Source organism: Nyctereutes procyonoides, unplaced genomic scaffold, assembly GCF_905146905.1.
Source record: "Nyctereutes procyonoides isolate TBG_1078 unplaced genomic scaffold, NYPRO_anot_genome, whole genome shotgun sequence".
NCBI lineage: Eukaryota > Metazoa > Chordata > Mammalia > Carnivora > Canidae > Nyctereutes > Nyctereutes procyonoides.
The window spans coordinates 26,831,412-26,855,182 of NW_026575120.1; the positions used below are offsets into that span (position 1 = coordinate 26,831,412).

The 23,771-nt window shown below is 52.6% G+C and overlaps 1 protein-coding gene across 11 annotated transcripts in view; it reads right to left on the reverse strand.

Moving 5' to 3' along the window:
- Positions 1–5,122: 5,122 nt before the first annotated feature.
- KRBA1 (KRAB-A domain containing 1) overlaps positions 5,123–23,771 on the reverse strand; it is a 28,934-nt gene continuing 10,285 nt past the window's right edge. For 9 of the 11 annotated variants that reach the window (XM_055335044.1, XM_055335043.1, XM_055335041.1 and 6 more), the window contains 13 exons: positions 18,950–19,081; positions 18,619–18,813; positions 17,183–17,338; positions 16,358–16,576; positions 15,787–15,960; positions 15,243–15,416; positions 12,750–12,902; positions 12,018–12,206; positions 11,110–11,286; positions 10,891–11,022; positions 9,763–9,867; positions 8,901–9,062; positions 5,123–7,349 (listed from right to left, as the gene is read on the reverse strand). In XM_055335044.1, coding sequence (XP_055191019.1) covers positions 6,442–7,349; positions 8,901–9,062; positions 9,763–9,867; positions 10,891–11,022; positions 11,110–11,286; positions 12,018–12,206; positions 12,750–12,902; positions 15,243–15,416; positions 15,787–15,960; positions 16,358–16,576; positions 17,183–17,338; positions 18,619–18,813; positions 18,950–19,081 — 2,876 coding nt within the window. In that variant the 3' untranslated portion in view covers positions 5,123–6,441. The remainder of the gene's footprint in view (positions 7,350–8,900; positions 9,063–9,762; positions 9,868–10,890; positions 11,023–11,109; positions 11,287–12,017; positions 12,207–12,749; positions 12,903–15,242; positions 15,417–15,786; positions 15,961–16,357; positions 16,577–17,182; positions 17,339–18,618; positions 18,814–18,949; positions 19,082–23,771) is intronic. The other 2 variants (XM_055335036.1, XM_055335040.1) reach the window with 2 other exon arrangements.

Consider the following 23,771-nt stretch of genomic DNA (forward strand, 5'->3'; position numbering starts at 1 on the left):
CACCGAGCCCGCGGTCCCGGGCGAGGTGACTGGGAAGAGCCTTCTTTGCTGCTCACAACAACCTGAAAGTCGATAGTAGGTGATAGATGGATAGACAGATGGCAGACAGACAGACAGACATCACTGCTAGGCCCCACTCCAGATCACTAGAACTAGCAGCCCTGTGAGTGGGCTCCGACCAGATGGCTTTTAGACCTTTCCCAGGTGATCCCAATGTGCAGGCAGGGGTGAGGACCGCTGCTCTCCCCGCCTGTGCACCACCTGAAACACCGCCTCCAGATCACCACCAGGCCCTAGACATTTTACAGATTTAAATCCAAGGCTTTTAGAAGTACTTGAACCATTTCAACAAATTCATTCCAACAGCCCTCACTCCGCCGTGTCCCAAATCCAAGTGAAAGCATTATGCAGATACTCAGTACATGTTTAGGGAACCCCGACTGCGTCCCTCCCTCCACTGTGGGGGCACAGACAGTACGTGTCTGCTCTGATTCGTGGTTTATAAAGGGGCGGGGAGCAGTCAACAAATAACATACAAATAAACGTTGTGGGTTAGGTTAAACTTTGATGTTTTTTCTTCCTCCCTGAGTGGCCTCAGGCTCCACCAAATCTAGCTTGAAGATGCAGCTTTAAGCATGCTCTTTATCTGCATGTTTTAGGGCCTCACTTTGTTCTGAAGCCAGATTACCCCAGCTCCAAGTCCAACTCCAAGCCCAGCTCGGTCCCCTTCCAGCTGTATGACCTTGAGCAAGTTTATTAACCTCTCTGTGCTTCAGTTTCTTCCTCTGTAAAGTAAGAATGGTAATAACTTATTCACATCTACCTAAACTGTTATGAGGAATAAAGGATGAAGAAAATCATTAAAAACTGCTCAACAGTTTTCTCCATGTAAATCTTTGGTGGATATTGTTCTTAGATATTTGAATTTTGTGTTACTGTAAATGAAAACTTAATTTTTTACTTTCTGTCAGTTGTGGGTACATGCAAATATGTGAGCCAGTTACCCTAATAACTCTTAAGGTTAATTGCTTATCTATAGATTCCTTTCAATTATCTATGTATATAGTCATATCCTCTGTGACCAATGACTCTATTGTTCCTTCTGGTCCTCATACCTTCCTTTAGCCATGGCTCACTATCCTGGCTACAACACCCATTTTAATGCTGAATAAGAGTATAAGAGTGGGCCTCCTTTTTGTGTCTCTGATCTGAGCAAACACTTCAAGATGCCACCATTAACTATTATTTACTATAAGCCTTTTTTTTTTTTGGTAGATAATCAAATTAAGAAATTTCCTTTCTCATTCTGGTTTACTTACAGATGTTAGCTCTTATCAAATGATCTTTCTGCAGCTATAGAGATGACCACATGATGTTCTCCTTTGTTATCCTGGGTTACCACTAGTGATTTTCAAATGTTAAAACCATCTGTGAATCTCCATGATAAACCCAACGCTGTTATATTTTATTCTTTTTATAAATTGTTAGATTGTTTGATAAACCTTTTTTAAAAGAATTTTTGCTTCTCTGTACACTTTTTTAGGTTAGTCTGTGATTTTCTCTTATACTGTCCTCAAGTTTTGGTTTCAAGATTATGCTAGTCCCATACAAGGAGTCAGAAAGTGCATTCTTTGGAATACTGTGTTTGTGGGGCAGTGGACCTCTCAGAAGAACATAGCTGAAGACCAGGAGGTTATTACCACTCATTTTATTGCTTATTTTCCACTTTCTTAAAAAAAAACACCTTGCATTTCCTATACAGTCCGATTATTGAAATAATCTCCTCAAATAAGAAGTAGAATTTAGAAGTGAAACCTTCTGGGTCTGTCATTTCCTTTATGGGACATTTGATCATGAATTCAATTTTTTCAATGGTATGGAACAATTCAGATTTTCTATTTCTTCTTGAGTCTGTTGTGTTAAGCTGTATTCTTGTGGGAGTTATATATTTGAATCATCAAAATTTTGGCCAAAAGTTGCTTGAAATATATTTTTTTATTTGGTCTGTAGCAGCATCTGTAGTGATGTCACTTTGTTCATCCTGAGATGGTTATCCATCTCACCATAAGCTGGGCAGTTTTATTAGTTTTGTGGGAAAACTCTTGTTTTTCTTAATTGGGTCTATTATAGGTAAACTTTCACATTAATTTCTTTTTACACGCCCTTGTCATTCCTGTAAGGATTTCCTTTGCTATCCTACTTGTACCTCCTTGTAAATTCCCAGCCTTTAGTTTTTCACATACCCGTGTATGTCTTCATATTTCTAAGTACTGATTTAGCTTTGTCCTACAAGCTTTGAGATGTGGTTCTTTGTTATTCTTTGACACACGGGTTATTTAGGAGCATAATGCATTTTTTAAAATATGATTTCTCATTTAAAAATTGCTTCTAAGAATCCCTGGGTGGCTCAGTCAGTTAAGCATCTGGTGGCTTAGCACCTGCCTTTGGCCCAGGGCGAGATCCTGGAGACCCGGGATCAAGTCCCATATCAGGCTCCCTGCATGGAGCCTGCTTCTCCCTCTGCCTGTGTCTCTGCCTCTCTCTGTCTTTCATGAATGAATAAATAAATAAAATATTTTTTTAAAAATTGCTTCTAGGGATGCTGGCTCAGCAGTTAAGTGTCTGCCTTCAGCTCAGGGCATGATCCTGGAGTCCCAGAATAGAGTCTTGCATCGGGCTCCCTGCAGGGAGCCTGCTTCTCCCAATGCCTATGTCTGCCTCTCTCTGTGTGTCTCTCATGAATAAATACAATCTTTAAAAAAAATCGCTTCTAGTATGGAAGCAGTAAAAGATTTTTGATAGTAAAATATGGTCAGAGAACATATTCTGTATAATCTCATTACTTTTAAATTTGTTTAAACTTGCTCCAGGACTTAGTATATGGTCACTTTTTTTTTTTTTTTTAATTTTTATTTATTTATGTATGATAGACACAGAGAGAGAAAGAGGCAGAGACACAGGCAGAGGGAGAAGCAGGCTCCATGCACCGGGAGCCCGATGTGGGACTCAATCCCGGGTCTCCAGGATCGCGCCCTGGGCCAAAGGCAGGCGCCAAACCGCTGCGCCACCCAGAGATCCCATATGGTCACTTTTGTAAATGTCCTGTGTATACTTGAACAGAATGTTTGTACTGTAGTTCTATGGTTCAGTGTTCTAGATATTCATCAATCAAGCCAACTTTATTAGTTGGCTTATTCACATCTATATCTTTCCTGATTTGTTCTATGAATTTCTGAAAAGGGAAAAAATTAAAATTAAAATTTCTGAAAAAGGTATGTTAAAAATTCCCAAATCTGATTGTAAACTTGGGTGTTTTTCCTCCTAGTTCTTTAAATGTTGATGCTAGTAGAGGGAAGATGAAATGATTAAAAACAGACAAAACCCACAACATTGTCAATTAAAAAGAAGACAGGAGAGGTGCCTGGGCGGCTCAGTTAAGCATCTGACTTGATTTTGGCTCTGGTCATGATCTTGGGGTCTGAGATAGAGCCCCCCAGGGTGGGCTCTGTGCTCAGCAGGGAGTCTGCTGTCCCTCTCCCTCTGCTCCTCCCCTGCTTACTCTCTCTGCCAAATAAATAAATAAAATCTTAAAAAAGGAAAAAGGCAAGAAAGGGGGAAAAAACAGAACGGACAAACATAAGCACAAAATAAGACCATATATTCAAATCTAACTCTATCATAATCATAATACACATAAATGGATTAAGGTCTCTAAACAGAATTTGTCAAGTTGGATTCAAAAATAAAAGCCAACTGTAGGCTCTTTACAGAAGCCACATCTGGAACAGAAAGATGAAAGGTGGAGGAAAGGTGGAGTCAAGTCTGGCCTGGGAGGGAATGGTGACATCAGGGGACATGGCAGGCAGCAAACCGTGGTCCTTACACCCCACACCACGACAGCCCCTCTTCCAGTGGACCCTCTGACCAGCCTGAGGCCTGGAGGCTTTGGGGAGCCCACTCTGATTCTGATAGATTAAGCCCCTTCTTGCTTTTCTGGCAGGCAGCAGAGGGAAGACTTCAAGGACCCCTGAAATGTGGGGTAGGTTTGTATCCAGGTGCACCAGGAGCCACCGGCCAAACTACTTCAGGAATGACCACACAGGGGCAGGCAGGGCTGGAGCCTTCTCCGCTCTACGCCCTAAGCCCCAACCCCTGGGGCCTGGAATTCCTGAGTCCCAAATAGCCCCTCTTCTTCTCACCAAAGGGGACCACGTTTCCTCGTGAAGTAGGTGAAGGAGATGCACGCACTATACTAAACCACACAGACTTTCTACCAAATTAGTGATTCTAGATTTTCCAGTTAACGACTGAAAGAGGGTTTTGTGCTTGGGCAGCAGTGGACCTGTGAGACAAACACACGGATCAAGAAGCTTCTTACTGTTCATTTTATTACTTGTTTTCCACATTCTTAAAAAAACAAAAAACAAAAAACTTAAACTTCATGTACGGTGGTATTGGATTTGGACCACCCAGACTGGGCTCACCCTGAACATCCTTGTCTGCAGTGCAGGTGAAGGCTGGCAGGAGGGTCACCCAGCAGAGGAGGGCGCGTGCCCTGCTGCCAAGCACCGACAGGGGTGCCCCTGCAGGCTCTGCCAAGGACAAGCTGTGCAAATGCAAAGTCACTTACACCCTCTGAGCTCGTTTGCTCCTTTACGCCTGCCGCGCAGGGTCTGTGTGATGGCTGATACTCAGGAGGTCCACAAAGAAAACCTTAAGATGCCATTCAAAGGTGGGTGCTGGGCCACCCCCATGACCGCTGCTGAGAAGGGGGGAGGAGTGCACAAAACCTCTTCCTGCTGACTGCACCCTTCGTCCCCTCCCGGCCCTGTCCTACCCTTTCCATGGTCCCTGAAGCCTGAAAAGCAACGGACTCCTCTTCCTGAGGTCTTTGAATGGAAAGTCTAGAAGTTTTCTGTTCCTTATTCTTTTATCAAGTATGGCTAGATGTGAAGAGACTGCCTATTCTAAACATCGTACTACTGTGATCTTCTAGACCTCAGCTTCTGAGACAGTCATCTTAGGACTTACTCCTGACCTGGAAACATTTCAATGCTTCCCGGCGCATCCCACCCCGCCCCACCCCATGACAGACTGTCAGCCCCAGGCCCTCTCCCTTCCCTCCCACCTCAGCAGGTGCTGCTTCCAGAGGGGCGACCAGGAGCATGGGCCTGGCCCTGTGTGCGTCCCCAGTCCCCTGACCAGGCACAGCAGCCACAGGACCTTGCTTGTGCCATGGGGCTACAGCCCCTGTAGGGCCTGGAGCCGGCCTGCGCCTCTGCAGTGGCATCTGTGTTCCCTGACAGCAGAGCTGACCACATCAGCCCAGCAGGGTGGCCCTGCCTCAGCAACCTGGACACAGACAGTTCCCGAGGATTCTTCACATTTAATAAGGATGGAAGTGGGAATGTGAGCCTGGGGGGGAACAAGCTGACCCTGGGGAAGGACATGAGGCAGGTCCTACTGGCCTAGAGACGCCTTAGCCATGCTCACTTCTCCCAAGATGAACTCAAGAAGGCATAACCCAGTCTCTTACACATGTTAGGGTTTGAACTGTGCCCCCAAAATTCATGTTGAAGTCCTAAGTCCCAGCACCTAACAGCAGGAAGGTCAAGTCACAGTGAGGGCGTCAGCACGAGCTGAGTCCGACAAGGTCCCTACAGAGGCAGTATCCCGAGTCGTGCGTACGGGGGTGGACAAGTGGACCAGTGACAGCGGGAGGGAGCCCTGGGGCAGACTCTCCCTCACTGCTTCAGCAGGCACCTGCCCTGCCGCCACCCTGACCTCAGACTGTGGCCTCCAGGCCATGAATGACTACCTGTGCTGTGGTCCGTGGGCCCCAGAACGCGCACTGCTCACCCAAGGGCCCATCTGGGAATTCCGTTCCACAGCTGACCTTCCCACCTTTCCAGAGACTGAATTCCCTCGAGGGTGCACAGAGGCAGGCAGATGAGCCCACTAGGTGCTCATCCTGGTCACAGAACCGACGGCGGCCCTGGTCCAGCTGCACCGGGGCCCCTTCCAAGAAGCTGAGGGCCTTTCCCTTGGTACCCCTACTTCTCCACTTAGACTCTGCAGGCAAATCCAGCATCAACCAAGGGGCAGGTTTCTCTCCAAAGAACACCCACAGCCCCTCTTGACCAGGAAAGGGAAAGCTGAGCCCTCCTTAGTGCTGAGACCAGGAAGGGCAGGTGCGAGGAGGCAGGGCAGCCGCTGGAGCAACCAGGAAAACGTGGCATGCATATACGCGCGGGCACCCCAGCCACCTGCAAGCCAGGGCTGTCCCAGTGGGAAGGACAAGCTGGGGAAGCAGCATCTGAATGAACCTGAGCCAAGAAGGCCAGAGGTGTGGCTGAGATGCACACCAAAGAGTGGCCTCCCTGAGCAAACAGCGTCCTGGGGTCAGGGCTGGTCAGGCCAGTGGCAGGACACCCAGCCCCCTCACGGCCCGGAAGCGGGGAAGGTTCGGCTGGAGCAGGTTGAGGGGGTGGGACAGCCCCTAGGAGAAGGGGGCAGGGTCGGGACATCATCAGCAGGACCAAGCTGCTGAAGAAGGTGGCTAGGGGTCCCCTGCCTCGGGACCCACAGTTCCTCCTCGCAGGCTCTCTGGACCCCTGCCATCAGGCTGCTTGCATCCTTGGGCCAGCTGAGGGTCCCAGGTGGCACCACTGCTGCAAACCGTGGCTCTGCATCTCCCCTGGTTGTGAGAGAAGCCATCTGTGGGGGTAAGGCGGTAGGCACTGAAAGGAGGGGCGGACTCTGGTGACCCCCCGTGTGTCCAAGGGAGGCAGGCACAGGCACCCCAGCACGGCAGCTGCGTGCTGAGGAGAGAGGCTGCTGGGAAGGGCTGGAGCTGGGCCCAGAAGGTTCTGCCATGGGGGCATCTGGCGGCAGCTGAGATACCGGGCGGAACCTTCTGGAGAGGCCCGAGGCGTCACCGGCCCTGCAGCCGTCCGCCTGACCACGCAGGATCTTTGGTTTCGGCCTGGTGGGGCCCTTCTGCCTCCAATAGGGCAGGTGTCTGTGAGCAGGGCCGTTAGACCAGCGAGGTCCCCGGGAGGGGGCCCATGGCCAGGAAGCCTGGCACTTGGACCCAGGGCCGCGGGGGCGCTTCCCAAGCCGATCCACCTGGGTCCTCATGGTGGCTACTTCCTGAGACAGGCCTGCCAGGGCCGTGGCGAGCCGATCCAGCTTCTCTGAGAGGGCGGCGCCAAGGCTGCGGAGCTCTGGCTGCAGACCACTTCCGCAGGGGCAGGACTGCGGGGGCGCCTGAGGCAAAGCCGGAGGGATGGCAGCCACAGGGGGCGGCTCAGGCAGGCCTCTGGGAGGCGGCTTCCCGTGCGTCCTTGCTAAAACCAGAGCAGGGACACGAGATGAGAGTTCCTGGGCTGTCAGAGCTGTCTCCCCCTGGGGGGCCCCTTCAGCATCCTCCCCACCCACTAAGGCCCAGCCTCAGATGGGACGAAGTAACTCGGGCTTGGGAATGTCAATGCCACTGCTCATGACATCAAAGGTGGCACATCTCCTGGCTCCTCCCCAAATTCATGGACAGGATAAACCACAGCCTGGGTCTCAAACTCTCCTAGGATGGTAAATGGCCTGCCCACCTTCTAGGAAAAGGTTCAGCAGCTCTCTGTGACACCTCTGAGAGTAAGTGGCATCCCAGACCACCTAACCCTGCCCTACCATGTCACTAGGCTGGGTCTGGAAATGCTCAGTGGACAGCAGGAGGCCAAGGCCGGAGAGCCTGTGGGAGAGGAGCCCAGGATGGCCAGACCGGCCTGGGGCAGGGAGGCTTTTAGTGCGGTGAGCAGGGGGCTGGTCAGTACCCAGGGCTGCTGGTCATCAGCACGTCCCTCCTGACCTCTACCCCTCCATTCTGAGGTGAGAGTCACAAGATTTTAGATCTTAAATTACTTTTTTTTAAATCATCTAATCCTTTGCTGTAAGGCCCCTTGGAACTGGCCTCCACCCTAGGCAAACCTCACAAGAAAGCCCTGCTACTACCAGGGACTGGTGGGGCAGCCTGTTTTTCCCTCCTTCTCTGCACCCCAGCCCAGCCCTGCCCTCCTCCCATCTGCACCCCAACCCAGCTCTGCCCCCCTCTCTGTACTTCCAGGCTTCAAACAGAGAAGTGGATCCTGGAGCACCACAGAGGGGCTGGAGTGCTACCTGGCCAGGTTCTCCAGGAAGGAGCTAAGCTAAGGGCAAAGATGTTGGCTGCGTGGCAGGTACACTTCTATCTGAGCAGGAGGCAAGGGGCAGGGTCACCTCAGGACAGCTCAGTGCTCTCAGGAAAGCACTGCACGTTCAGAGCAGCAGAACCTGGGAGCCAGCACTGGGGCCCCACTAAGCTGCCGGTGGGAGGGTCTGGGTGTGGGTCCCACAGGGAGCTGGAGCCCAAGCCCCACACACCCCCTCCGGGCCCACACACCCCCTCCGGCCTCTAAGTGTACAGTGAGGAGCTTCCTCATGGCAGGTGTGACACAGAAGCCCAGCTCTTGGCTCCTGGGATGCCCTCAGCCAAGTTGCTCACCATTACTGGGCCTGTTTCCTCATCTCTCGGGAAAAGTCTCCTCAAACGTCAGACTTTGAGTTTGGGCATTATCTACCCTGGTATCCTTGCTTCTAAAAAGTACCCGTGGGCTTTGATGAAAAAGCCAGCTATTTCTGTAGGAAAACGCTGAAAAAAACAGCAACCTGGAGTTCAAGGTGAGACCCTTTCTACCCGTGACCCGAATAAGCCTGCAGGGGTGCTAGGTAAAAGCTTTCCCCAGGCTTCTGGCTAGCCTGCCCCGTGAGGAGCTGAGCAGGAGGGAAGGAAGATGGGTGACCACTGTAGACGCTGACCCCCTGCCCACCACCCTGTGCCCTCAGCGCTCCTGAAGCCACCGGTTCACCTGCAACACCTGGTCTTCCATTTCCAGGCCCCAGACCCCTGGATTCTTCACTGACCCTGGGCTTCCAGGACAGGGGACCGTGGGCAGATCCGAGAAGCTTGCTGGGGCCCGGCCCAGGCCTTTTCTCCGACTGAGGGGCAGGGCAGGGGTTCACAGCTGCCCCTGTAGAAAGAGCACAGACCACCTGAGTTGTGGAGACCCACTCTGATGTGTGGATATTGGGACAGAGCCTCAAAAGAACTGAATTTTCAGGGCGCCTGAGTGGCTCAGTCACTTAAGCATCTGACTCTGGATTGGGACTCGTCATGATCTCAGGGTCTTGGGACGGAGCCCCAAGTCAGGCTCTGCACTCAGCGTGGAGTCTGCTGGTCTCTCTCCCTCCTCTCCCCCATACCCCCTGCTTGCATGCATGTGCTCTTTCTCAAATAAATAGTCTTCAAATTTTTTTTTAAAAAATTGAACTTTCAGCCTTTCAAACAATGGTTAAATAGGATGCAAGACAGATACACTGGGCCCATCAGGGAGTCCAACCCTGGCTGATGGGCCCCCGGGGCAGGTGTGATGAGGGTGGACTGGACTCTTCTGGAGTCCTCCACAGCAAGGGTGTGACACTTCTAGCTCTACTGCGGGGGGCCAGAAGCGGCAGATGGAGAGGGCGGTGATCTGCAGGCCCCATGTTGGGGGTGGCCCACAGGCCATGGGAAACTGCTCTGTGCCCAGCCCCCTCTGCCATGTCCCACTAGACCCACTGAGCCATGAGGAACACTGGTACGGCCGGGCCTGTGCAGGAGCCAAGGACCACATAGAGCCACTGGCCTGAGTAGGTGGGGAGTTCCCTTCCCTACTATTATCCCACTTTTACCTCCTCCAGCACTGCCCAGAGGGCCAGGCCGGCCCGGGGTTTCCGGGTACACGTTTCTCCAGGGCAACTGGGACCTGCCTCCTGTTTTTTCTTCTGCTCTTCCTGCTGGGAGACACACTGGGTCAGGCCTGGACTAAGGAGCCAGGCTGCCTGGGAGAGCAGACACATTTTTGGCATTCTTGACAGGACAACCTCTAAATCCTCCCAGGTGGGCGAACCTCACTGTTGACACAGTTTTCATTTGTTTTCAAATTTTGAAAATGCACATTACTATCACCATCATCGTCTTACATACACACAGACGTGTGGACACGCAGAGCAAGTGCCTGACTTGAACCTTTGATCGGTGGGCTATCCATTCAGACACCCATCTCAGACAAACATCGCCAGCTGCGTGACATGGTGACTCGCAAACCCACCCGACAGGGAACCAGGCTGCCGACCCATAGATATCCCTCTTTCAGAAGGCCCAGGGTGACATAGCTTTAGATAACCGGCCACCTGAGCAATCCCGCTTCTCCCTCGCTGTGCCCCTAATTCCTGCTCTGATGCTTTAAATTCACCGGTAAAGAGTGAACCCGCCAAACCCAGACACCCCACCGTTGAGCCAAATAAAGGCAGAGTCCCAGGTCCATGCCTGCTTTTCCTCTAGCTCTCTAGCTGCGACCACCCCATGTGCCCCTCAGGGACTGTGGGTAATAAATCCCATTCCTCAAAGTTCCCTAATGGCTTTTGCTTACATATGTCCAATGGTCATAAGAAGCACAAGGACTAGCCCCAGGGATGGTGAACGTCCATGGGGCCCCCTAAGAGGGACATGGGCTGGGCAAGTGCCTCAGGCATCCCTCGCTGAGTGTCACTACTGACAGGCTGGGACCGATAGTATATATGCATATAGATGTTATTAGCGCATACGATGTGTATGTGTTAGAGAGAACGTACACACCTTAAGTTCATTGCCCTCTAATGAAGCTCACTTGTTTAACAATCCTGGGATCCTATGTCCTACCTTCTCTCACAGACATAGCACAACTTACAGGGAACTCAAGCATGACAAAAGTAGACAACTATGACAAGAGCCAGGCAAAGTGAGAATCCAGGCCCTCTCTCAGGAGCCCCCGCGCTCACCTGCATTGAGGCCGCAGTGGTCCCCGGGCTCTGCTCTCCCTGGGCCTTCACCAGGGTTGCTGCCAGTGGGGGCGCCGCCAGGGCATGGGGACAGAGGGCCAGGACCCTTGTAGCCGGGAAGGCGGTCCCTCTCTGGCAACACAGAGCTGGTGTCAGAGCAGTGGCTACATCCCCCAGCAGGGATGGCTCCCTGGCCTATTCTGTCCCCCGCAAACTCACCCTGTGGGAACAGCTGCCAGAGCTCGTCTCCTTCTGAGCTGCTGAAGCTAGAGCTGGAGCCGGGGCTGGGGCTGGGGCTGGGACCTGCCAAGCAGGCAAAGCGCAGGGGCCTCCCAGGCAAGATCCCCTTCAGAGAGTTCTCCAGACAGTGGAGTGGGGAGGGCTTCATGGCTGCCCCTGGGCAAATGACAACAGAAGAACATTCTATCCCTTAGCCTGGCGATGGTCAGGAGGACCCTCTGCCTTCATGAACAGGCATGCAGAGCTGGTCCCCCTTCACGTCAGCTAATGGCCCCACACAAGCTCGGGGAGACCCTGAACAGCTCTCGCCCTTGCCAGCTTCCCAGCTGCTCTAGAAAGCCAGCGGGGAACATTCCTGAAGTCTCAAGTCCCTGGTACCAGCCTCTAACAGACTGGTTCCAGACAGGCCCCAGGATTAGAGGCAGGCACTTCACTCGGGACTAGTGGTCCAAAAGCAGAGACTCAGTCACATCCACGGGAAGCCCCCCAGGGACAGTTTTTTCTTCTGGGAACATTTAGAAACACCACGTTTATCCAGATGAGTCAGACCTTGCCAGCCTGCTCCAGCAGGCCCAGGAAGGAACACGGCTCCAAGTGCACAGGAGCAGCAGCAGAGGGAGACCCCACCACCCCAGCAGCTACTACAACAAAGCAGATAATCAGTCGTCTCCCAGAGAAACCCGGTGGCTGCAGGGAAACCGTTCTCCCCTGTCCTTTCAGCGATCGAGTTTCTGGTCTTCCTCCAGCACACCTCAGGGCACTGCAGCCAGGGGCACTGGGCTGCAATGTGAGGGACAGAGGAGACGGACAGGAAATCTAGTCCCTCATCGAAGATTTTACTGGGAGGGAAGACGTGCCACCAAATACCAGGGCAGATGTCAGCTCACCATCTTGGAGCCACCTCCATGGCCCCGGCCTGGGGACCCCGGGGTCTTTGAGCCCTCGCTGGTAGCACACAGGGACGGGGATGCTGCTAGAGGTGAGTGCCTGTGGGCTGGCCAGCCGGAAGCTCCTGGTGGGGGCCTCTCTCTGCCCCTGTCCCAGGTGGGCTGGCTCACAGGCCTCGCCTCTCAGCCCTGTTTGAATGAGAAGCCAAGAGGCCTGTCAGCCCTGTGGGGCATGGATGCAAGAAGACACTGGACAGAGGACAGTTTCTGCCCCTGTTGGCTTCTTGGGCACAGGAGCTCCAGGTGTGGGACGCACGCCAGCCCTACAGGTGTTCCCGGGAGCCGCCCCCAATCTCCCAGGACCTGTTTATCCCATACCCAGCCCCCTGGACTCCTGGAGGCCCCCCAGCTCAGCCACTGCTCTGGACCAAGGTACATGGGGACAACACAGCCAGAATTGAAAGATACTCCACTGCCAAGGCCCTGGCTCAGGCCTGGACTTGGAGCAGCAGTGGGGCTGGGTATCCTGCCCTGCCTCCACCTACCACCCAGATGCTGGCCATGCCCTTTGGCTTCATGGCCTCACACAAGCCTCTGCCCAGGCCATTTCCAGAGCATCTCCTCCTCTGAGGGCTGGCTGTGGGCCTGCCAGCTGCATGGGGAAGCAGGGCTGGCACTGGCAGGGCAAGAGTCACCTTTCCCTGCTCAGATGCTGGGGAAGCCGTGCTTTACCTTCCTTGTCCGCCGTCCAGTTCTTGGGCTCTGTTCTCTGTGGCCCCCTGTCCCCTGCTGAAGACCAGGACAAGGCTGACTGTGGCCTGAGCACTGGTATCTCTCTGAGACAGTTCTCCAGGCCTTGGAGCGGGGAGCTTCCCACTGGGCTTCCTGTGAAAACCCAACATTTGCAATCTTGGGTAGTCAGAGGTCAGCCTCCACAAAGCCCAGGAGCCTTGCCTACACCCTCATGTCCAGGGAAGCTGGGGCCATGGGAGGAGGCACAGGGCACTGGACCTGTCACGCCAGGCACCTGGGCCCAAACACGGGTCAGTCCTGGCTCTGGGCAGGCCTCCTTGGCCTGGCCCTGAAAGAAAGCAACCTGTCCCAGCCATCTCCACAGAGCCCGGTCAGTGGGCGGTGACAGGGGTGATCAGCCACAGGCTGATCATGACAGGGGTTCCCTCATGACACCCTGCTCTACCTTGGGATGGTTGCCACGATGCTGCCCCGGCCACAGAGGACCAAATGCCATAAGGCTCCCTTGCCTGGTCAGAGGGAAACACTACAGGTGCCCTCACCACAGGTATGATGTAGCAAGCTGAGAAGGTCAACACTAGTGTGGTCGCAACTTGAGAAAAAAAAAAATCGCAAATATCCCATTTCTAGTGACAAAGCTGTAGAAGCAGCTGGAAGTAGATGAACCAGAAGTCCAAAAAAGGAAAAGCCCTTTCTACATGAGCTGACATGGTGGCCACATTCTTTCCTGAAGGCGTTTGCTGACGCGGGGCTGACAGGGCATAGAGAGAGAGAATGGGAGTTTCAGGCTGCGGCATGGGGCTGGAACAGCAAAGTTCAACTATAAGAGACCCCAAATGCAGTTACCCTGAGTTCTAAGGCAGCAGAGGGAGCTGGGCTGAAAGCTTGTAGAAGGCAGCATGAACTCTCCTGTGGTTTGCGTTATTTAGAAAGCAAAGTACACCAACGGGAGCTGTGCAAACAAGCACCATGCTAACCCCTATGGATGGACACTGCAGAGTGGTTAGAAGGAACGGGTTGCTGCTAGTGTTCAAGAAACATGCAGAGAAAATTCAGGAAGATGCCAAAGGTAAATGGTAAAGTAAAAAGCAGGGTGGAGGTGTGTATATAACACTACCGGCTGTGTGAGGGAACCAGCACTGGGCCATGCAGGGAATGCCCCTGAAAGGTAAGAGAACTCAGCTGTGGTGACTTGGGGTGGGGATAAGGGTGGGGGGTGACATCACCTCTCCTCTATAACCGTTTGCAGCTTTTGAACAAAACCCTGTGATCACCTATTAAAAACCAAAACTTGGAACGCCTGGGTGGCTTAGCGGTTTAGCACCTGCCTTTGGTCCAGGGCATGATCCTGGAGTCCTGGGATCAAGTCCCACATCGCGCTCCCTGTGTGGAGCTTGCTTCTTCCTCTGCTTGTGTCTCTGCCTCTCTCTCTCTGTGTCCCTCATGAATAAATTAATAAAATCTTTAAATAAATAAAATAAAATAAAATAAAAATAAAAATAAAAATAAAAATAAAAAATAAAAAACAAAATTTGGGGCACCTGGGTGGCTCAGTGATTGAACGTCTGCCTTTGGCTTAGGTCATGATCCTGGGGTCCTGGGATGGAGTCCCGCATCAGGCTCCCTGCATGGAGCCTGCTTCTCCCTCTGCCTGTGTCCTTGCCTCCCTCTGTGTGTCTCTCATGAATAAATAAAAAATTTTAAAAACCCTAAAAGTTAAAAAAGAAAAGGTGGCTGCACTTGGGGAGGAAAAAGCCCCCACAGCCAGGGCCAGCCAGGGCCGGGCACAGGAGTCCAGGCTGCCATGGGCACCAGGGAGGCCCCAGCGCCGCTCTGTAGGCTCCAGCCAGCCGGGGGCAGAGTCCTGGGGGCAACTCCAGGCCTTCTGCAGACAACAGATGACGCAAGGTCTGGAGGCGAGCAGCAGGGGACCGGGTGTCTGTGGACAAGGCAGACCAAGACCGCTCAAAGATTTGAGTGGGGGCAAAGGTCAAAGGGGACACTAGAGAGTCCTGCAAGATTCCAAAGAGGTGTGACAGCTCACCACGGACACCTCCACGCGGGGGGCTGAGGAGAGACATGGGTCACCAGAGACATTCCTTAGGGTGGTTTTACATGAACTCAGGACATTTTTTCCTAAGTTGGAAACATCAGTTTGATGTTATAGGCATTTCCTTGTGTCTGGGATAAGGAAAGAGTTGTCACAAAGGAGACGACCTTCTATTTTTTAAGGGATCTTAGATGTTGTCCTACCCCTTCTGAGCCAAGTCACTAAAACAGATCCTCCACCTCCCCCCCACCCTGACCCACTGCCACCCTGCAACAAGCCCTGTGTCTGCTCCTGTTGCAACACCCCCGGCTCTGCTCCAGAGGGCACAGCAGCCTGGGCTGGTTGGGTCCGACATGATGGCGGGCAGGGGGCCCTCTCGTCCTTCCCCAGGACTGACCCCAGCCTCAGGCCAGCCAGCTCACCTTTTCCAGGCGGACGCGCCTGGCTGCCCCCAGGGCTCTGGAAATCCAGGTCCCCATCGGTGCTGCTGGATGAGGAGAAGCTGGGAGGGGTGCTGTGGGGACCTGAGGGGAGGACGGGGCTGCCTCTCACATAGCCCTGCAGACTCAGAGCCAGAAGAGGCCCCACAGTCACCTCTGCAGGAAACAGTACAGCTGACATCAGGAGAAAGCCACTAGCCAGGCGGTCCCCTGGGCCCTGGGTGTGGGCACCCAGGACACCTACCCCAGAGGATCTCGCACAGGGTCTCCCCTTAGCTTAGTGGCTCAAGCGCTAGTTAAACCCACATGAACCCATATGTTTGTCTCATGGGGCTGGAAAGCAAGTAAGAGTCCTCAGAGGGGGTGGCAGACCAGAAGAGTTTAAGTGGCTCCCACCACACTCTGGAACTGTTTGGGGAGAGGCATCAGTGAGAAGCTAGGAAGGCCATGCACCTCCAGAGGCCCAGGATGAGGAGCGGGGGACCCACCGGCGTCCTCAGCACCCTGAGCCCAGGGCCCCATTTACCTTCACTGTGTGATCTGCAGGACTGCAGCTGGGGCCTCTGGGACCCGGGGTCTCCTGGCTGAGGGCTCTGGAATCCAGAGGCTGCCGGCGGCTGGGGAGGTAACGACCCACTCAGGGGAATGCCCTTCAGACAGGCCTCCAGGGCTTCCAGGGGTGAGCTCGAGGCACTGCTGGCTGGGACAGGGGAGATGGCTCTATCACCATCTCAGGCACATTCCCCTGGCCCAGCCCTAGGCTGGCTGCCCCAACCTGCCTTCTTCTGGGATAACACCCTTGAGGGGGACATGGATTAGCTCTCTGGTCCTGCAGGGTAATGACACGATCTGTACCCCAGCCCAGGGGCCGGGTAGACAGACCCACACATTATGTAGTGGGGCCAGCTTCCTGACAGGAAATCTCTGTAAAACAAGAGTCTCTACAATGGAAGGCTCCGGGATGAGGCGGCTATGGGTGAAAAGAGGGGAAGTCACTGCCTGACAAGGACAGCCAGGTCCTCCCTCCATTAGCCAGCAGAGCCTCGGTGGGACCAAGAATCCCACTGGAAGACTTGAGAGATGCCCCCAGGCCTCACCTTGAGCTACGGGGCCCCAGCTGGGCACTTGGCCCCCTCTGGTCTCTCCGTCACCCCCCTGGCTGCTGGTGGCAGAGGGGCTGTGGGTCCACTTGCTGAGCTGACAGGACGCAGGCGCCAGGGGGCTCTGGGTCCAGCTGTCTTCCATCTTCACCACAGACAGCACACGGCCAGCTCCAGGACCAGGGCCAGGAGGAGGGGTCTGGAGGGGTCGGGGCCCTGTGGGAAGACCCCATGAGACCTTTATAGGGTCAGGACCAAAGCCCCTGGCCTCCACAGCAGTCTCTAGCCCCAAGGCAGTCACCCATTAAACACCAGCAACTCACCCTCCCATCGTGCCCTGGCCCCTCTGGGGTGCCTCCAGAGGTTTCTACTGAGGGATGTCACATTGGCTTCCTCAGGTGGCACCAAATCTTTCCTCCAAGGCTGGTGAGCCTGTCTCAACTCACTTTTCTCAGCAGTGTGAGAAGCTGCGGTGTATGGAGATGCTACCCCAGTCCACATAAACATGACAACATGACAAGAACGCCCAATTCAAAAGTATGCCCCAAGGGTCTGTGGGGCCAGCACTGTTCTCAGCCTCCCCTGCCTACACTTCCTCCCTTCTCGAACTTTTAGCTCTCCTCTAACAGCCAACCTGGATCATGAGCACGGACAGATGAAACACCTCCTACATGCCCAGCTCTGTCTACAGGGAGAGTCCCTAACGCAGCATCTGTGACCTACACAGGAGGTGAGGGCCTGAGGGCCTGATGCGGACCCCTGCTTGGAGCAGGGGAGGGGGGATGGCCCTGGGGCCATCCCTGCCCAGCCACAGGCATTTACCTCCAGGATTCCTTTGGCAGGCCCCTGGATCCTCCTGCAGCTGTGGGTCCCCCACTCCTGAGGGGCCGGAACGTCTGTGCCGAGCCTCCGGGATCTCCTTCAGACAGTTCAGCAGACCCTGAAGGGGACAAGCCCCAGAAACTGCCTCTGTCTTCACTGTAGGAGACAGGAACATATTTTCACCCTGAGCCCAGTCACAACAACAAAAGGTAGACAATCCAGGTAGGGGCCAGAAATCTGGAAATGTGGGTCTTTTTGCAACTCATTTTTTTTTTTTTTTATTTACGATAGGCACACAGTGAGAGAGAGAGAGAGGCAGAGACACAGGCAGAGGGAGAAGCAGGCTCCACCAGGAGCCCGACGTGGGATTCGATCCCGGGTCTCCAGGATCGCGCCCTGGGCCAAAGGCAGGCACCAAACCGCTGCGCCACCCAGGGATCCCTTGCAACTCATTTAGACTTGCACAGGCCACTGTCTTCTTGGTGTTTGGTTTATAAATGCCTGTCCCGGGGTGCAGGGGCAGTACAGGCGGCTGAGCACCTGACTCTTGGTTTCTGCTCAGGTCATGATCTCAGGGTCATGGGATGGAGTCCTGGGTCTGGCTCCACACTCAGCAAGGAATCTGTCTAAGACTCTTTCTCCCTCTCTCTCTGCCCCTCTCCTCACCACCTCCCTCTAAAATAAATAAATAAATCTAAAAAAAACCAAACCAAAACAACAACAACAACAAAAACCAACCTGTTTTCACACCCAAACCAGACAGTTGGAGGGAGGGAAGATGTGAGAGCACAGTACCAAGGCAGGGCACATGGTGTCCCTGTCAGCACACGGGAAAGGAAGTGAGCTGACAGGTCCCTATCTGCCCTCGGTTCCCTGGGCCCCAAGCAGAGCTTCTCTCTGCAGAGGACCAAGCTTTTCTCACACTCACTCACACATGTATATTACTGTATCCTAGCCTCACTGTACCTGAAGGTGGGAACAAGTATCCCCTTTTACAGATGGGGAAGCCAAGCCTCAAAAGGTTCAGGAGGCTTTCCTAGTCTTTGCAGCTAACAGGCACGAGGCTCCAGGACGGGGCTCCTGCCCCCACTGCACCACCCGGTCCCCCCCACCCCCTGCCGACTCTACACACCCACTTAGAGTCAATGCAAAGTGACATTCAGCAGCTCCTCCTGAGAGGTTCCATATTAGAACAAGTAAAAATCACAAAAGGATCCAGGGAAAAGTGTTTTTGAGTTTCCTTCTACCAGCTGACCAAATGTCATTCTGCTAAGAAAGCCACTTGGATCTGGAAATAGGAAATAGTGGAGCAGGCGTGTTGGGAAGGTTCCTTTGGGAAGACATTGTACATACAGAGAAACAGCTACAAAAAGGCAATCGAGCCTTTCAGAGGCTTCAGAAACTTGGCCTGAGGAGACGGGTCCCCAGGGACTCACCTTCCCAGGGTGGGCTCCCAGGCCCCAGATCCACTCTGGTTAGCTGAGAGGTGCCCTGGCCAGGGACAGGAGGTGGCAAGCCTGGAGACACCTCAGGGTGCTGGGGCCCAGGCATGAGGATTTCCTTCAGGCAGTTGATAAGGCCTTCCAGGGGGCTGTTCCCAGGAGAGAGTCCTATGGCACCTGCAAGACCACCTGTATGAACAGGGACAACACCTGCTGCGTAGGGCTGTCAGGGGGCCTGACACACCTGTGTGAATTGAGCATACCTGTTTCCCTTCCCCGCTCTGCTTCAGGGCACACCCCACTCTCAGCAGAGCCAGCCTCTCACCTGTCCCCAGGGTCCCTCTCTCCTGTTTTCCATTCTCCTTCTTCCTGCTGGAGCTAGAGGTAGGAGGGCTGGGCTCCCCAGCTAGGGCTTCTGGGCATTCCTTCTCTGTAACTCTTGGTTTGTCAGCAGTTTCTGTTACACGAGAGACAGAAAGAGGGGACCCCTGGGTGGCTCAACGATTTGGTGCCAGCCTTGGGCCCAGGGCGTGATCCTGGAGTCCCGGGATTGAGTCCCACATCGGGCTCCCTGCATGGAGCCTACTTCTCCCTCTGTATCTCTGCCTTTCTCTCTCTCTGTGTGTCTCTCATGAATAAATAAATAAAATATTTTTTTTTAAAAAAGGAGAGACAGAAAGGTCTTTCTAACCCTAGCTCCTGACTGAGAGGAACTGCCCCAGATCGGTCCCCATAGAGGGCAGGCCTCTCAGTCCCTGCCCCCTATCCCATCCCTAAAGGGCAGCCAAGTCCTAGAAACTTGCATTTGTGGCAGAGTCAGTCTCTGCAGGCTTGTCCCAGGAGTCTGTCCTGGCACAGGCATTATATTTTAAACACCAAGACTGCTTGCTCTGAATAACCCAGAACCCCCCAGTTCCAGCCTCTGACTTTGGCTCAATAAGTGAGTCCAGCAGCCTTGACACGCGGGACCCAGTCTTGTACTCATGCTTCTCAAATTTCAGCACATGTACCCGCAGAGCAAATCTGCCAGAGGACACCCAAAATCATGGGCTAAATGCGGTCTGTTTTTCAGGAGTGCCAATTTTAGTCCATACTCATTTAAATATTTTAAAATATTTTAAATAGGGGCACCTGGGTGGCTCAGTCAGTTAAGCGTCTGCCTTCAGTCAGGTCATGATCTCAGGGTCCTGGGATCGAGCCCCACATCAGGCTCCCTGCTCAGCAGGGAGCCTGCTACTCCCTCTCCCTCTTCTGCTCCCCCTACTTGTGCACTCATTCTCTCTCTGTCAAATAAAGAAATAAAATCTTTAAAAATAAATAAATAGGAGGAGGGGCAAGATGGCGGAAGAGCAGGGTCCCCAAATCGCCTGTCCCCACCAAATTACCTAGATAACCTTCAAACCATCCTGAAAATCTACGAATTCGGCCTGAGATGTAAAGAGAGACCAGCTGGAATGCTACAGTGAGAAGAGTTCGCGCTTCTATCAAGGTAGGAAGACGGGGAAAAAGAAATAAAGAAACAAAAGGCCTCCGAGGGGGAGGGGCCCCGCGAGGAGCCGGGCTGAGGCCGGGGCGAGTGTCCCCAGGACAGGAGAGCCCCGTCCCGGAGGAGCAGGAGCTGCACCAACCTTCCCGGGCGGGCGGAAAGGGGCTCGCAGGGAGTTGGAGCAGGACCCAGGAGGGCGGGGATGCCCTCGGGCTCCCGGGGACACTAACAGACACCTGCGAGCGCAGGGGACTGCGCCGAGCTCCCTAAGGGCTGCAGCGCGCGGGGCCGGAGCAGCTCGGAGGGGCTCGGGAGCGGCTCCGTGGAGGGGGCTGCGGGGCGGGAGCGCGAATCCCACAGCGCAGGCCCCGAAGCACAGGGCGCCGGGACACAGCCCAGGATCCGGCCTCCCCCTGGGACAGGCAGAGGCCGGGAGGGCCCAGGACAGCGAGGACGCTCCTGCCCCGAGCTGAGCAGATCAGCGGCCCCGCCCCGGAGCCTCCAGGCCCTGCAGACAGAGAGCCGAGAGCCCCGAGCCCCGTAGTTCCTGCGGAGGCTGAATCCAGGCTTCCAGAGTTGCCATAGCCACTGCGGCTGTTCCTCCTGGGGCCTGACGGGGTAAACAACCCCCACTGAGCCCCGCAGCAGGCAGGGGCAGAGCAGCTCCCCCAAGTGCTAACACCTGAAAATCAGCACAACAGGCCCCTCCCACAGAAGACCAGCTGGACGGACCAGTGATACTCCCCCGTGTTCCAATACAACTTGTTTCTGGCCACTCTGCACTGAGCAAAATGACTAGAAGGAAAACCTCACCTCAAAAGAAAGAATCAGAAACAGCCCTCTCTCCCACAGAGTTACAAAATCTGGATTACACTTCAATGTCAGAAAGCCAATTCAGAAGCACTATTCTACAGCTACTGGTGGCTCTAGAAAAAAGCATTAAGGCCTCACGAGACTTCATGACTGCAGAATTTAGATCCAATCAGGCAGAAATTAAAAATCAATTGAATGAGATGCAATCCAAACTAGAAGTCCTAACGACGAGGGTCAACGAGGTGGAAGAACGAGTGAGTGACATAGAAGACAAGTTAATGGCAAAGAGGGAAACTGAGGAAAAAAGAGATAAACAATTAAAGAACCATGAAGACAGATTAAGGGAAATAAATGACACTCTAAGGAAGAAAAACCTACCTTTAATTGGGGTTCCCGAGGGCGCCGAAAGGGCCAGAGGGCCAGAATATGTATTTGAACAAATCCTAGCTGAAAACTTTCCCAATCTGGGAAGGGAAACAGGCATTCAGATCCAGGAAATAGAGAGACCCCCCCTAAAATCAATAAAAACCGTTCAACACCTCGACATCTAATAGTGAAGCTTGCAAATTCCAAAGATAAAGAGAAGATCCTTAAAGCAGCAAGAGACAAGAAGTCCCTGACTTTCATGGGGAGGAATATTAGGGTAACAGCAGACCTCTCCACAGAGACGTGGCAGGCCAGAAAGGGCTGGCAGGATATATTCAGGGTCCTAAATGAGAAGAACATGCAACCAAGAATACTTTATCCAGCAAGGCTCTCATTCAAAATGGAAGGAGAGATAAAGAGCTTCCAAGACAGGCAGGAACTGAAAGAATATGTGACCTCCAAACCAGCTCTGCAAGAAATTTTAAGGGGGACTCTTAAAACTCCCCTTTAAGAAGAAGTTCAGTGGAACAATCCACAAAAACAAGGACTAAATAGATATCATGATGACACTAAACTCCTATCTGTCAATAGTAACTCTGAACGTGAATGGGCTTAATGACCCCATCAAAAGGCGCAGGGTTTCAGACTGGATAAAAAAGCAGGACCCATCTATTTGCTGTCTACAAGAGACTCATTTTAGACAGAAGGACACCTACAACCTGAAAATAAAAGGTTGGAGAACCATTTACCATTCAAATGGTTCTCAAAACATACCCTAAAAACTATAGAACACTTCTGAAAGAAATTGAGGAAGACACAAAGAGATGGAAAAATATTCCATGCTCATGGATTGGCAGAATTAATATTGTGAAAATGTCAATGCTACCCAGGGCAATTTACACGTATAATGCAATCCCTATCAAAATACCATGGACTTTCTTCAGAGACTTAGAACAAGTTATTTTAAGATTTGTGTGGAATCAGAAAAGACCCCGAACAGCCAGGGGAATTTTAAAAAAGAAAACCATATCTGGGGGCATCACAATGCCAGATTTCAGGTTGTACTACAAAGCTGTGGTCATCAAGACAGTGTGGTACTGGCACAAAAACAGACACATAGATCAATGGAACAGAATAGAGAACCCAGAAGTGGACCCTGAACTTTATGGTCAACTAATATACGATAAAGGAGGAAAGACGATCCACTGGAAGAAAGACAGTCTCTTCAATAAATGGTGCTGGGAAAATTGGACATCCACATGCAGAAGAATGAAACTGGACCACTCTCTTGCACCATACACAAAGATAAAAATAGATGAAAGATCTAAATGTGAGACAAGATTCCATCAAAATCCCAGAGGAGAACTCAGGCAACACCCTTTTTGAACTTGGCCACAGTAACCGGAGAAGGACAAACAGTGTATGTTCTCATTCATTTGGGGAATATGAATAATAGTGAAAGGGAATATAAGGGAAGGGAGAAGAAATGTGTGAGAAATATCAGAAAGGGAGACAAAACATAAAGACTTCTAACTCTGGGAAATGAACTAGGAGTGGTGGAGGGGGAGGAGGGCGGGGGGTGGGGGTGAATGGGTGACGGGCACTGAGGGGGACACTTGACGGGATGAGCACTGGGTGTTATTCTGTATGTTGGTAAATTGAACACCAATAAAAATTAATTTATAAAAAAAATAAAAATAAAAATAAATAAATAAATAAATAAATAAATAAATTTTTAAAAAGATTTTATTTATTTATTCATGAGAAACAGAGAGAGAGAGAGAGAGAGAGGCAGAGACACAGACAGAGGGAGAAGCAGGCTCCACACAAGGAGTCCGACGTGGGATTAGATCCCGGGTCTCCAGGATCAGGTCCTGGGCTGCAGGCGGCGCTAAACCGCTGGGCCACCCGGGCTGCCCCCTAAATAAAATATTTTAATTAATTAATTAATTAATTAATTAATTAATTTATGATAGTCACAGCAAGAGAGAGAGAGAGGCAGAGACACAGGCAGAGGGAGAAGCAGGCTCCATGCATCGGGAGCCCGATGTGGGATTCGATCCCGGGTCGCCAGGATCACGCCCTGGGCCAAAGGCAGGCGCTAAACCGCTGCGCCACCCAGGGATCCCTAAATAAAATATTTTAAATAAAAAACAGATATTCCAACAAATACAAAATTTGCAAGAATCTTTTAAAATACAATCAGACTCTACAGAGAAATTCTAGTGGCTGCCCTTGCCCTCCTCTGCTCTTGGGGCTGCCTTGGTGAGAAGGTCTGAGACTCAGAGCAGGTGCACACAAGTGTATTCCTGTGCCGATGGGCCTGCATGTTTCCTAGGCCTGCGGTGCTCTGCAAGCAGGGCTGGGAGAGAGGCTGCTCAGGGGCCAAGCATCACACTTTCTCTTTGGTCTACAGACAGGGGCCTTTGTCCTACTCTTCGGGGAGCTGGCCTGCATTAACAATAAGGGAAACTGAGTTCCA